Source organism: Artibeus jamaicensis, unplaced genomic scaffold (assembly GCF_021234435.1).
Source record: "Artibeus jamaicensis isolate MK-2021 breed Jamaican fruit bat unplaced genomic scaffold, CSHL_Jam_final scaffold_537, whole genome shotgun sequence".
Classification (NCBI taxonomy): Eukaryota; Metazoa; Chordata; class Mammalia; order Chiroptera; family Phyllostomidae; genus Artibeus; species Artibeus jamaicensis.
In genome coordinates, this window is record NW_026522047.1 from 38,032,172 (window position 1) to 38,044,346 (window position 12,175).

The 12,175-nt window shown below is 54.3% G+C and overlaps 1 protein-coding gene across 8 annotated transcripts in view; it reads left to right on the plus strand.

The window, feature by feature from the left end:
• Positions 1-8,924, plus strand: part of ZNF395 (zinc finger protein 395) — a 40,728-nt gene extending 31,804 nt beyond the window's left edge. For all 8 annotated transcript variants that reach the window (XM_053658382.1, XM_053658376.1, XM_053658381.1 and 5 more), the window contains 6 exons: positions 975-1,210; positions 1,734-1,834; positions 2,570-2,855; positions 4,191-4,283; positions 5,154-5,257; positions 5,555-8,924. In XM_053658382.1, the coding sequence (XP_053514357.1) occupies positions 975-1,210; positions 1,734-1,834; positions 2,570-2,855; positions 4,191-4,283; positions 5,154-5,257; positions 5,555-5,666 (932 nt within the window). In that variant the 3' untranslated portion in view covers positions 5,667-8,924. The remainder of the gene's footprint in view (positions 1-974; positions 1,211-1,733; positions 1,835-2,569; positions 2,856-4,190; positions 4,284-5,153; positions 5,258-5,554) is intronic.
• The last annotated feature ends 3,251 nt before the right edge of the window (positions 8,925-12,175 follow it).

Consider the following 12,175-nt stretch of genomic DNA (forward strand, 5'->3'; position numbering starts at 1 on the left):
ATCCATTGGTTTATTCTTGTATATGGCCTGACTGGGGACCAAACTCACAACCTTGGCACATTGGGACGACACTCAAACCAGCTGAGCTACCCGCCGGGCCAGAAGACAGGCAGTTTAAAAACTGAACATTTCACGTCTCACTGTGATCTTCTTCCTGTTCAGTCACACTGCCGCAAACAGGCGGCAGGTTCAGGGCCGTGTCGGCCATGAGTGCCCCGGTCATCTGTTATTGGTCTGAATTGCTCTCAGAGCTTGTCACTCCTTCTCTAAGTGTGTTACTTGTGAGTAAAAGCAGGAGCCATCTGGGCTGAAGCTACCTCTGGTCAATGTTACCCATCTCAATAGCTATAAGAGCTGACAGAATGGTTTCTTCTCACACCCAGGTTTTGGTGGACTTGCCTGGGTTTAAATGATCAAAAGGCATTTTTCAAGGCAGCCTGGTCAACAAGCTCCTAGCGTGGCTTTTGCACCCTGCTCCACTGTGGGGAAACTGCCCACGTGGTGCCACAGGTGTGACTACTCCTTCCACCCCGCCTATGAGGTCCAGAGGTTTTCTCCCTCCCCACTGTCCCCGTTTTTTTTTTTTAATATTTAAAATGAGAAACATGGTTTAATTAGGCTCTCTTTCTGTTGATAATATGCAAACTGAAGTTTCACTGGTGATCAGTGATTAGCAGCGTGGCTGTGGCAGGAAATGCCCACCGCGGCAGAGCAGGGCTACCCAGAGAAAGTGCTGCAGTGAGCCGCCTGCTCCTGGTTTCTACCGAAGCTCAGAAAGGGAAGGTTTGGGTGTGTCCCCCTGAAATGGCACAGCCAGGCAGAGCCAGAGCCAGGAGTTGGATTCAGGGACTCATACTCCAAATGAGAACTCTCGGAGCTGGGCTGTCCGTGTGGAATCTGGCCTAGACAGGGCCATGCCAGACGCTCTGTCTGGGGGCAGGCCCACGAGCATCCTCTGCCTTCTCTCCGGCCAGCTTCCCGTGCGGCCTGTGACCTGTGGAAGGAGAGCGGCGATGTGTCGGACAGCGGCAGCAGCACCACCAGCGGACACTGGAGCGCGAGCAGTGGCGTTTCCACCCCTTCGCCCCCCCACCCCCAGGCCAGCCCCAAGTACCTGGGGGATGCCTTTGGTTCTCCCCAGACTGATAATGGATTTGAAACTGATCCGGATGCTTTCCTGTTGGATGAACCAGCTCCACGTAAAAGAAAGGTGCATTGGGGATGTGAGTGTGAGCTCAGGCTGCTGGTGCTGGGAGAGGGGAGGGAGAGAAGCATCAGTGCAGGAGAGGTACACTGACCAGTTTCCTCTTGCACACCCCCAGCTGGGGCTCTGGCTGAGCGGGGCCCCACAGGTCCCAGGCGTGCTTGGGTTCCTTCCCATTTCAGTTTTCCTTCGCTGCTTCTGGTCCCTCGTGGTACTCCCAGGAGGTCTCTTTAATGCCAGTTTCCTCTTCCCTTGGCCTCAATTCCTGCCTTCTGCGCTGCACTCCTGAGGCTTGTGTGTGGGAGGCCTTTGGTGGGGTCTGACCCACAGCACCGAGCGCTGCTGCTGCTGCTGGCCACAGGCCCAGCTCCTGGGTCCAGGCTCTCTGCCCCTGCTTGCCAGGTTTTGGGCCCCAGAGAGCCCTTTGTCGAGTTTTGTTTGAAGGTGGCTGAAATCCGCACAAGGTGAGGATGAGAGGGGGATGAGGGAGAGAAACGTACCCCAGTGACCCCGTCTTTCTTCCTCATAGAACTCCGTGAAGGTGATGTACAAGTGCCTGTGGCCAAACTGTGGCAAAGTTCTGCGCTCGATCGTGGGCATCAAGCGGCACGTGAAAGCCCTCCACCTGGGGTAGGTGTGGAGCCCAGGGCCTCTTCGCCTAGGGGGCCATTCAGGCCTCCTCTGCTCTACTGTGTCCTTGTGACTCACAGCCCACAGTGCTTCCAAGGAAGTGACTTGCTGAGGGCACCCCCTGCTCCTTGTCCCTGGCCCTTGCACCCAGCAAAATAGCCATGTTGATGAGATCTTGGCGGAGAGGGAAGGACCCTCCTATCGTGGGGAATGTTGCTGCTCTTCATGGGAAGGGGGCACCGTCTGTCTTGTAGATGCGCCATCTTGCTTCACTGTAGGATGCGAGACATTTTAGTTCTGGGTGGAAATAGGGTGGTTTGGTGAGACCCCATTGCAGGGCCCGTGCCTACTTCTTTCGGGGACCTGGGACGCTGTTAACACGGCTGCCCTGGAGCCAGGGTCCCTCTTGGCAGAGGACCTGACTCACAGCCCTTTCCCTGGGGGAGATAATGTGACCACAAGTAGTGGGGCCCAGACAGGACCCGTGGGAGAGCTCCGATCCGGGGACTCCTGCAGGAGGGGAGGTTCGGACACACCTGGTGCAGGAGAAGTCCCGGGTGCCAGGAGGAACAGGCCCGTTGGTGTGCAAGCACCTCCAGGTGCCCAGCGTCCCCTTGGGCTCCCTCCCTGACTCTCTGAGTGGCCCTGAGCAAACACTCCTTGCACCTCTGTTTCCCATGCGTTTGAACGGAGGCAACTTGCCCCTGATCACCACTGTCTCTCCCTCCCACGCAGAGACACCCTGGACTCCGACCAGTTTAAGCGGGAGGAGGATTTCTACTACACAGAAGTGCAGATGAAGGAGGAAGCTGCTGCTGTTGCCGCTGGCACCCCCACTGCTGACTCAGCCCCCACCTCCAGTGTGACCAGCCCACCCCTTGCCATCCTTCCGCCGCCTCCTCCCAAAGCCCAGACCTCAGGCCCAGAACACCCCGGCCTGGAATCTTACCTGCCCTCTGGTGCTCTCAGCAAGTCAGCTCCCGGCTCCTTCTGGCACATTCAGGCCGACCATGCATACCAGGTACAGGGCTGGGGCACTCTGGGAGCTCAGCCTTGTGGCTGTGAGGACGTTCAGTGTCTGCCCTGTCACCTGATCACAGGCTGCCGACCACCCTGATCGAAGGCTGAGCCCTGTAGCTAAATGGCTCATCTCTTAATTTCTGCAAAGAAGGAAAGGAAAATGGCTCACACTCAGTAAATGTGGACATTACTGGTCTCTTCATCAGTGGCAGTCATGACTGATTGCTAGAAACCTGGCTGAATCCCTGAGTAACCAGGATGGGTCTGGAATGAGGAATTGTTAACGTCTCTGGCTGGGGAAGGGGGTGGAGTAGTGCAGCTGGGCTTCCCCAGAGCACGTCCCTAGTTCCTGGAAGTGTGCTGCATCAACATGCAGGCCTGCACCCACTTTTTGAAACCCTACTATGTGTCAAGTAGTGGGCTAAGCTTTTCCGGTAAACTAAGACATTGTCCTCGACCTTGTGAAATTCACAGTTTAGCTGGAGAGAGAGATGAATATGTAACTATGATTAATTATGGTTGATGTGCCTCACTAGAGGCACAAGACATTGTTGTAGATGCAGGAGGGACCAAGCTGTTATGCTTGTGGGGTTGGGAAAATTGTCATGGGGGGTGACATTTAGGGTGGTCTTTACTACATGTAGTAGGTATTCAGTGAATGCACAGCTTACTATATGCCAGTTTATCTTAAATAGCTTCTTTGCCTACAGCTTGGTTTGATCAGACTCTAGGCTGACGTGCAAGTTATAATGAAAAAAAGCAGTGTTTCAATCAGAAAGCCTTCACAAAATGGGCCAACTCTCCTCATGAGGATGAGCGGTCACTTAGCTTTTTCATGTTTGGCCAACTTCAGGTGGCCCTTCAGGCAGCTGACAGCCCCTGGAGAGAGTGGCTGGTGTTTTCATAGACAAACCTAACCCTGGATATCCAAGGTTATATCCAGGAGAGTGTTGCTAGTTCCAGGGGGTCCTGGGGACACGGCATCCTCATGCAGTGGCCCCACCCATGCTCAGAGGCGTCTGGACGTCTTTGGGAAATGCCTATGGCATGGTCTTGGTAGGTGATCCAGCCACGAAGTTGATCCGCTGTGCCGTGATGGTTCTGTCATGAGGCTGGCGCGTACACCAGCCCCGAGAGGGGCTTCTAAGAAGGATGAGTGTCTGGGACTAAGGAGGCAACTTCAGAGAGTTGGCTCCTCTGAGCTTTCTCTTGGGAAGAGCATTCTGGTGTGTCCCAGTGTTTTCCAGCCAGAGACCTGCCGTCATTGTGAAGTTACAGGGGGGAGGCTGGGCCCCGAAAGCCGGGACCTAGGCTGACGCTGCCTCGTCTCCGGCAGGCCCTGCCATCCTTCCAGATCCCCGTCTCGCCGCACATCTACACCAGTATTAGCTGGGCCGCTGCCCCCTCCACCACCTCTTCTCTCTCTCCGGTGAGTGTGCCCGCGTCTGATCTCGGCAGCACTCTGGGGCCCTGGAACACGCCGAGGGCCCTTCCACACACATACCTGGTACTGGAGGCCTTCTCCCCGCACTCGTCTCCAGAGCCTAGACTTCTTGAAGATCTCCATGTATTCGCCCCCTGACCCAGCACACTCCTGTGCTGGCTGGTCGCAGCCCCTCTGAGAAGGTGGAAGGAGGGCACTTGCAGAGGAGTGACCAGATCATGCAAATTTATTGCCAAGAAAATCACAGGGCGAGGCTGGGGTCGGTACCCTCTTTAGCCCTGAGGGTCTGCGGATGCTTGTTAAGAGGGAGAAGATGTTGGAAACCCAGGGAGGAAGAGGGTGGGCCAGAAAGCAGGTAGGAGCTGGCAGGGGGCGTGCAGGGTGAATCAGAAATCTCGAGGCCACTGCTGGCCACTGCTTAGGTTATTGCCTCCAAACTGAAATAAATGGGAAGTCATTTGAACCACACACAGTGGGTTCCAGTCTTAAGTGTCTCCTGTAGGAGGGGATCATGCATTGGGAAGACTAAGTGCCCAAAGGTGCCACTGAGGCAGTGCAGTCCCCTGGTTTGTGTCACATGTGGTGCCTGCATCTAGATCCGCAGGGAGCAGTCCCTGCCATGGCCAGGTGAAGTGCCGGCCTGCGGCCTCTGCTCTATCATGAGCGTGACTCGAAGTCTCGCTCCTCACTCTCCAGCCTCCCCTCTCTGCCTGGGCCCTGTTCACCTCAGCCTGGAGTATCCTTCCAGAAAAGGCATCCTGGCCTCTTGGCACAAGGAGGGGCTGTGCAGGTGTGGCCGCCTGCCCTGTAGGATGGTTCTCTCGCCTGTGCTTATGGCCCCTCTCCCGTACCCAGGTCCGGAGCCGGTCGCTAAGCTTCAGTGAGCCCCAGCAGCCAGCACCTGCCATGAAATCTCACCTGATTGTCACTTCTCCACCCCGGGCCCAGAGCAGCACCAGGTGAGACGGGCTGCTCCCATAGCCTCCCTCTGGCATCCATCCTCATTATCTTCACTGCGAGTGCGGACTCTGAGTCCACCTGACCCTGGTCCCCGGTTAGTCCTGAGAACCGGGCGGGGGCGGAGGGGGGTGAGCCCGGCTGGAGGACACACCGGATGCTGGGGAGACTCTCCATCCTGTGGCCCCATCGGCTCCCACCCCTTCCCACCTCTGCTTGTTTGCCCAACGTCACACCTGGCCACTCTTCAGGTCTGACCATCAGCACGTGACTGTAGGCACATTACTCTCTTTCGGCAGGAAGGCCCGTGGGGAGGCTAAGAAGTGCCGCAAAGTGTACGGCATTGAGCACCGGGACCAGTGGTGCACCGCCTGCCGCTGGAAGAAGGCCTGCCAGCGCTTCCTGGACTGAACCCTTCCCACCGGCTCCTCCCCTTTGCTCCTGGCCCTGATGGCCGCCAGGTGACAAAAGGCAGACCTGTGAGCCCTCAGCAGACACCTACAGATAACGAGTGGACACTGGGAATTTGGGCTCAGTTGGTTAAGGTTTAATACTTCAAACCTTTTTCCCTCCCTCATGGGAACATTTTATTTTTTTAAAAAAGGAAATGAACATATTTTTTTCCCCCTTCAAATAGGAGAGAGCCAAAACTGACCAAGGGTATTCTGCAGCGAATGGAGACCAAAGAACTAATTAGCCTCTATTTCCCCTCACCCCCTCTCTCCAGGGGGTTTAGTTTATAGGCCTCAGAAGAAGGAACAGCTCATTCTGTTTCCTGCTGAGCTGGTGAATTCTTTGCTTTCTCAACTGGTCCAGAAGGGACTGTGAGCAAGATGAATTTTCTTTACTTTTAAAGGATGTTTCTGGCTAATGACTCAGAGCAGGGCCTGCCTGGATGGGGTGGGAAGAGTCGGAATATCTGGGCGCCTTTGAAGGTCCCGTGGGCCCTTCTCCCCCTGAATCTGGAGAATGGAAAGCTTGTTCTCAGCCGGCAGCCTCTGTGGAAGTGAAAGGAAAAGCCCTGGTGACAACTGTTTGAATCGGGGTCCCCTCAGACGGTGAGTGGCATTCCCAGCACACACTGTGTGGCTTCTTCTCAAAGCCCAGACTAGCCGGGTTTGAAGACTGGCCCCAGATAGCTGAGCCAAGAGGCTAATATGAATTCACTGTTTGAAATTGTGGCAGTAAAACACTACCTTGATCTTCTTTCCTCTTTTCTTGAGGAAAAAAAAAAGAGGGTTTTGGCAGCTGTGGAAGCTCTCTCCTGTTATCCGTGGCATGGAAATACAGCACCTCTACAACACTTTGTTTTCTTTTTGGATGGTGTATTTGGAAGTCTTTAGCTGATTAAAGGTCCCTTTCATTTGGGTGGTAGGTTATGCCTTGTCTCTGGTTTCACCGGGATTTCCCCACTTCCCTCCCAAGGCTGCAGGCGGGGCTGGCGGGGAGGGAGAGAGAAGAGCTCGGATAGGCGGGTAAGTGGCAGCCTGCCCCCACCGATGATGCGGAAGGAGCTGGCAGGTCTCTCATTGTTCGATGGGCTCACCTTCCCCTTTGGGAGCAGTAAGATCTTCCTTAGGTGACAGGTAGGACAGGACTCTTCAAGGCAAGCGCCTTCTGGACCTTGACCAGTGTCAGTCCAGTCTGGGTGACGCGGAGGGTCACCAAGATGTGGTGGAACCTTCCCGGACCTGCTGAGCGCCCTGTGGCCTGAAGGCAGGATGAAGAAGTTAAAGAGAGTGCTGAGGAAATAGAGTGGGGAGTCTGGGGTTGGGTTCACAGCTCCTGGCGCTTTAGTCCCTGGTGTTTTTGGAGGCCTCGGGAATGGAGGGGAGCACAGCTGGTCTTGCGGAGAAGGAGAGAGATGTGTGGGGTTTAGTGCCGTCTTGGCCAGTGGCGGATTGAGAGGGGTGAGCCGGCCCGGAAGGCACGTGCTTGTTTTGGAGCATCACAGTAACTGGGGGGTCCCTCGGGGCCTGTGTGACCGGGACCACTGGTGCCCAGCTGCCTTGGACCTATGTCCTCAATCTCAGGGGCCCAGGGAGCCCTGCCACACCACCTCTCTGGGGACTGAACAGCAGCATGCACCCCTTGGCTTTCACTGAAATCCAGGTAGGAATACCTAACTATTGGAAGCCTATGCCTTTTAGTCTGAGACCGGTGGAGTGTGGAACACATGCCCGCTGACAAATAGGGGTGTGATTTTGTGAAGGGTGATGGGGCCCCGGGTTTGGGCGACAGAAGGGAAAGATGGTTCTGCACAGGTGTCCTTGGTGGCAGTGGGGTATATTTTTATAACTTAGTGGAAAAACATATGTGGAAGCTTTGGGTAAAGTTCAAAACCAGGCCGGCAAGAAGTGCCCAGGGTTCTTCTTCCTGTCCGTTCAGCCTCCCTGAGAATTGAAAGCCGCGGACAGCAGGTTGTCGCTTGTCCCGACCCTGCTTGCTTCCCACGAGGTCCATTTTCAGGTCTCGAGGAGGGAGGGAGCATTTGAGACATGGGGACTCTGCCCGGCGTCTTCCCTTCCCGTAAGCAGAGCTCTTGCCGAGTCTCGTCTTTAGAGAAGCTGTTTTTATTTTCCGTCTCAGTTTGGATCGTGCAGCTATAACTGGATATAAAGATTTTCTCTAAGGGAGGTAGGCTGTTCATGTCCTTGGTAAACAAGGCAGAAAAGGCAGAGAGGAAGAAGAAATTGACAAGAGAATGGAAAAACGGAGGTGGATTTATTTTTTTTTTAATGTTTTGTTTTGGTGCAGCTTCCCTTTGTGCATCTGTCCCGCTCTTATTTTTGGTGGCGGTGGCCTCCCTGCCTCCCCTCGTCCCTCCCCTCCGTCTCGTGGCTGTTGTGTGGGTTCCCGACGTGTGGTCCGTCCTTGGGATTCCCCCATTCGCTTCCTCTCGGAGGGTGGGGGTGGTTTGTGGACTGATCGAGCGATCACGCCTGTTGTCATCTGTTTCTCTCTCCTACTTCCCAGCCCACCTGGGCAGCAGAACCTGATGGAAGGTAAGACGCTCACTTGAAACTAACAGGGCTGATTGTCAAAAGCAGTTATCTTGGGAAACTTGATGCCAGTGGCGTTGCCCTCAGTCAACATATTTCTCGGAATGACTTTGGGAGTCTGTGGGGCCTGCTCGGTCCAGCCCCACGGATGCTGCATCTGCACCAGGCTCCGTCAGCGCAGAGCCAGACCTGAATGTCTGTGGTCCGGCGAGGTCCCAGGTGCAAAGCCCGGGACTGATTAGTGGGCGAAAGGGCTCGGCTGTGAAGGCAGCGCCACGATTTCAGAGGGCGTTCTGAGCAATGTCCACGTTGTGATACTAAGCCTCTGTAGCTTGACTCCATGAAGGACATGATTAATTTTGATGTGGAAGCTCTCATTGGTTTGAAGAAATCTGTCCTGTTACTTTCTGGTCCTCTCAGGTTCTGACTTTACCAAGGGGTGAAAAAGAGGGGGTGGGGGTGGGGAGAGAGAAAGAGACAGAGAGAGGGAGAGAGGGAGATAAATCCCAAACCCACCTGTGAATTTGTCTTACTGGCGCCTTTTCCCCCAGCTGTCTTCCAAGTATTATTTTTACTGTTAAAAAGTTTTTTTTAATGTGAAATGTAATGTTTTTACAACAACAATATGAAATATATTTTATAAGGAATAAAATGGTACCTTGTCTGATTGGATGTGTGCCTGTCCCTCTGAGCCCTCCCCCTGCGAAGGATAAGATTGTCACTGTCTTTGGTGTCAAACCAGTGACAGCGTGCCATGCCATGCCGTGGGCTCAGTGTACGTACGTGTTTGCTAATCACAACAATAGGTAACACGAAGCCAAATGCTTGCATGGATGACCTCGGTAACCCCACAAAAGAGCTGCTGTTATTATCCCCACTTTACAGATGAAGAGAGCGAGGCACAGGGGTTCAGTAGGACTCCTAAGGTCATACACTGGGAAGGAGTGGCACCAGGACTATAATCCAGGTGGTTGTAGTTCTCTCTGCTGCTTCTGTTGACCAGGGGAAGCATGTTCTCGCCATGTCCCTGAGGCTACTGGTGGGTTAGCAAGTGATTTAGGAGAGAACAAGTCACACTCTACTCACAGAACGAGTTCTGACCCCAGGGAATGGCATGGGCCACACCCTGAATTCATTGATTCATGTGCAGGGTTGGCCACATGGTCAGTTAAAGTTGGTGGCCTTGGTGGGGAGGGTGCTGCGAGCAGAGAGCAACGCCCCACCCTTGCAGCGTTGGGACCGTGAGGAGCGGGTCCTAGGGACCTTGAACAGGGCCTGGTGGCGAGGGGGATCCTGCTCTGAGGAGACCCAGGAACTTGAGTCCAGTGGGTCAAGCCCAGACGCCCGGGGTGCTGGTCGGGAGGTTGCCCTTTGACCTTTTCCTTTACCTTGGGGTGGGATGGAGGGCTTCTTTCTCCACCTTCCCTTTGTCCCTGCCCACTCTACCTCTCAAAGAGAGCCCCAAATAAAATCTGCTGTTTTAATGGTCTGCCCAAGCCCCGCAATTGGCTCACTGCCCTTGAGCTGGACATTGTTTGCAGCCCTGGGTGCCCCCCTAAGCTCACCTCGATGGCTGCATCTGTGGACCCCCCCTAACTTTCTGGCTTCTGGTTGGTCGACCAACAGGAGACACCAGGCTGCGGTTTGATGGGTGAAGGAGAGGAGCTGAGTGTTGCCCCTCCTGGCCCTTCCTGCACAGTGGGAATGGCTGTGCTTCCCTGCTGAGAGCTCCAGCTCCGTGGGCACCAGGAGCGCCTTCCCGGGCCCTGCGCTGCCTCAGCAGAGCACCGTCCCCTCCCCTGTGCCGCAGGCATTTGGCTGTCTCCAGTTACTCTGTCTGGGCAAGCCAGATGTCTGCGTGCTCACAGTTACACACCTCCACGTGTTTCATGTCAAACTGGAGGAAAAAAACACCACCAGTATGTTTGTCAAGGCTCTGCCCTGGCCTCACAGCGCAGTCCAGTGGTCCCAAAGCAGCAGGATCCCTGTCTCTCCGAACTTGTTAAAAATGCACGTTTTTACTGAGTCGGAAGCAGGGTGTGGGATCCAACAACTTGCCTGTTGGTGGTGAGGTGCACAGGGAGTTTCTGAGAACCTCGGCCCCTCCGTCCCCCCGTCCGTCCGTCTACTGGCCTCTGGGGACACAGCACGTGTCCTGCCTGTCGTGCTTTCCATACAGCAGAGCCGCGTGCTTTCCGCCTCTGCCTCCCAGGAGAGGCGGCTCCGAGGGGTGTGTTTGGAGTCTGTGCTTCTCCGCCACTTCACTTAAAAAACAGCCGACCAACGTTACTAATCATTTGCTCGGTAGAAGTTTAATGGAGAAATATCTGTTTAAAACAATCAGTCAAAAAGAACAGCTCTTTTACAAACAAGTTATGGCAGTGACAAGTCAAAACCCCAGGCGTGACGTCCTGTTCCCTTGACCCACCCCTGGAAGGGGGAAGAGGTGGGTGAGAAGGAAAGATGGGGCCATGCCAATGTTCACTGGAGGAATTACAAAAATACACTCTGATGTAGCAACGGGGTCGTCATGAAACATGCCATGGGAGGGGGGAGGGGGAGGGAAGACAACCAGACGGGGAGGTTCTGCACCCTGGGGGCGGAGGCCTGGGGGCAAAGCCTGGCTCAGTGCCGGGGGGAGGAAGGGATCCGGATGCCCAGCCGGCAGGTCTGGGGCTGGAGACATGCTGTTTTGGGGGTCACCCGGACACCTGGGGAGACAGAAACGGTTATAATGGCAAACCAGACATTTTCACTGACCCTTCCATCCTATTTGCCCTCATGACCGGGCGATGGAAAGGAGGCAAAGAAAAGTTACCTATCGAATAGCCAAGCCCTAAAGCAGCAAGCAGGGTCCCCTAACTCCCTCTACACACCACATGTGTGTGTGCGTGGGCATAAATTACCTGCATCATATATATAGACCTATTCTGCGGCAGACTGTTGTGCCCCGGTACAGTCCACTGGCGTGACCGACAGACCACAGGGGAGGTCTGTGGATGGGCACTCGGAAGGCACAGGGTAGATGCTCCGCCTAGAAGCAGCTTTTATCCGTGGGACTGTTTGGAACCCATGTGTAGTAGTTTATTTCTTGAGGCTGAATTCTATTCTCATTTATGGTTCTCTTAACTATATCCTCATAGATGGTGCTCTTTAAGCCCGATTTCACTAATTGCTCACCATGAATGAATATGCTCACTTCCCACTGACTAAGAGGGTCAAGTCCTGGGGCAGCAAAGAGGAGACAGTGTAGGGCCAGGGACAGAGAGGGCTGACACCCCAATGGGTTGTGTCTTCTGCACCCTTCTGTCTAGGACTTGTCCTGCACCCCAGCTCCCTCCTTCCTCACACGTCATCACGCTCTCTCATTCGGGCCTTCGGCCTGTTCCCGTGGTAGACAGCCCAGTTGGCTCCAGCCTCGTCATACAGATTGACACTGGCCGTTGGATTCCCCACGAGGGAGAAATCCCAAGTGTGTGTAGGTCTGGTTAGGGTGTAAGGGAATAAAGACAAGGTTTCAGCTGCCTGAGATGGGCTCATAAATACACATCCCTTGACCCATCAAGGAACTCAGCAGCCATGAGCGTGTGGGAGAAGAAATAGACGGTTGCAGACGGGGGAAGGGAGCAGTCGATAAACCCAGATGGCGCAGGTCAAGGTTTCCAGTGTTTCATCAACAAAGTTTACCTCCTGAGCAGAGTGGCGGACAGACGCTTAGTTACCAGTTCTGTCTCAACGCCTCTCCCTTGGAGGCCTAATAGAAAATGAGAAAAACTAATCGCCTGATTATGGGCTTGAATAGTTTTTTTTTTTAAATAATGAATCGATTCCTGCTAACATGACTGATTTTAAACTGTCTGTAGGTAAAGAAATGGTTGTACTTCAGAATTGGAAACAAGCTTTAGTGTCCCTTAAGAG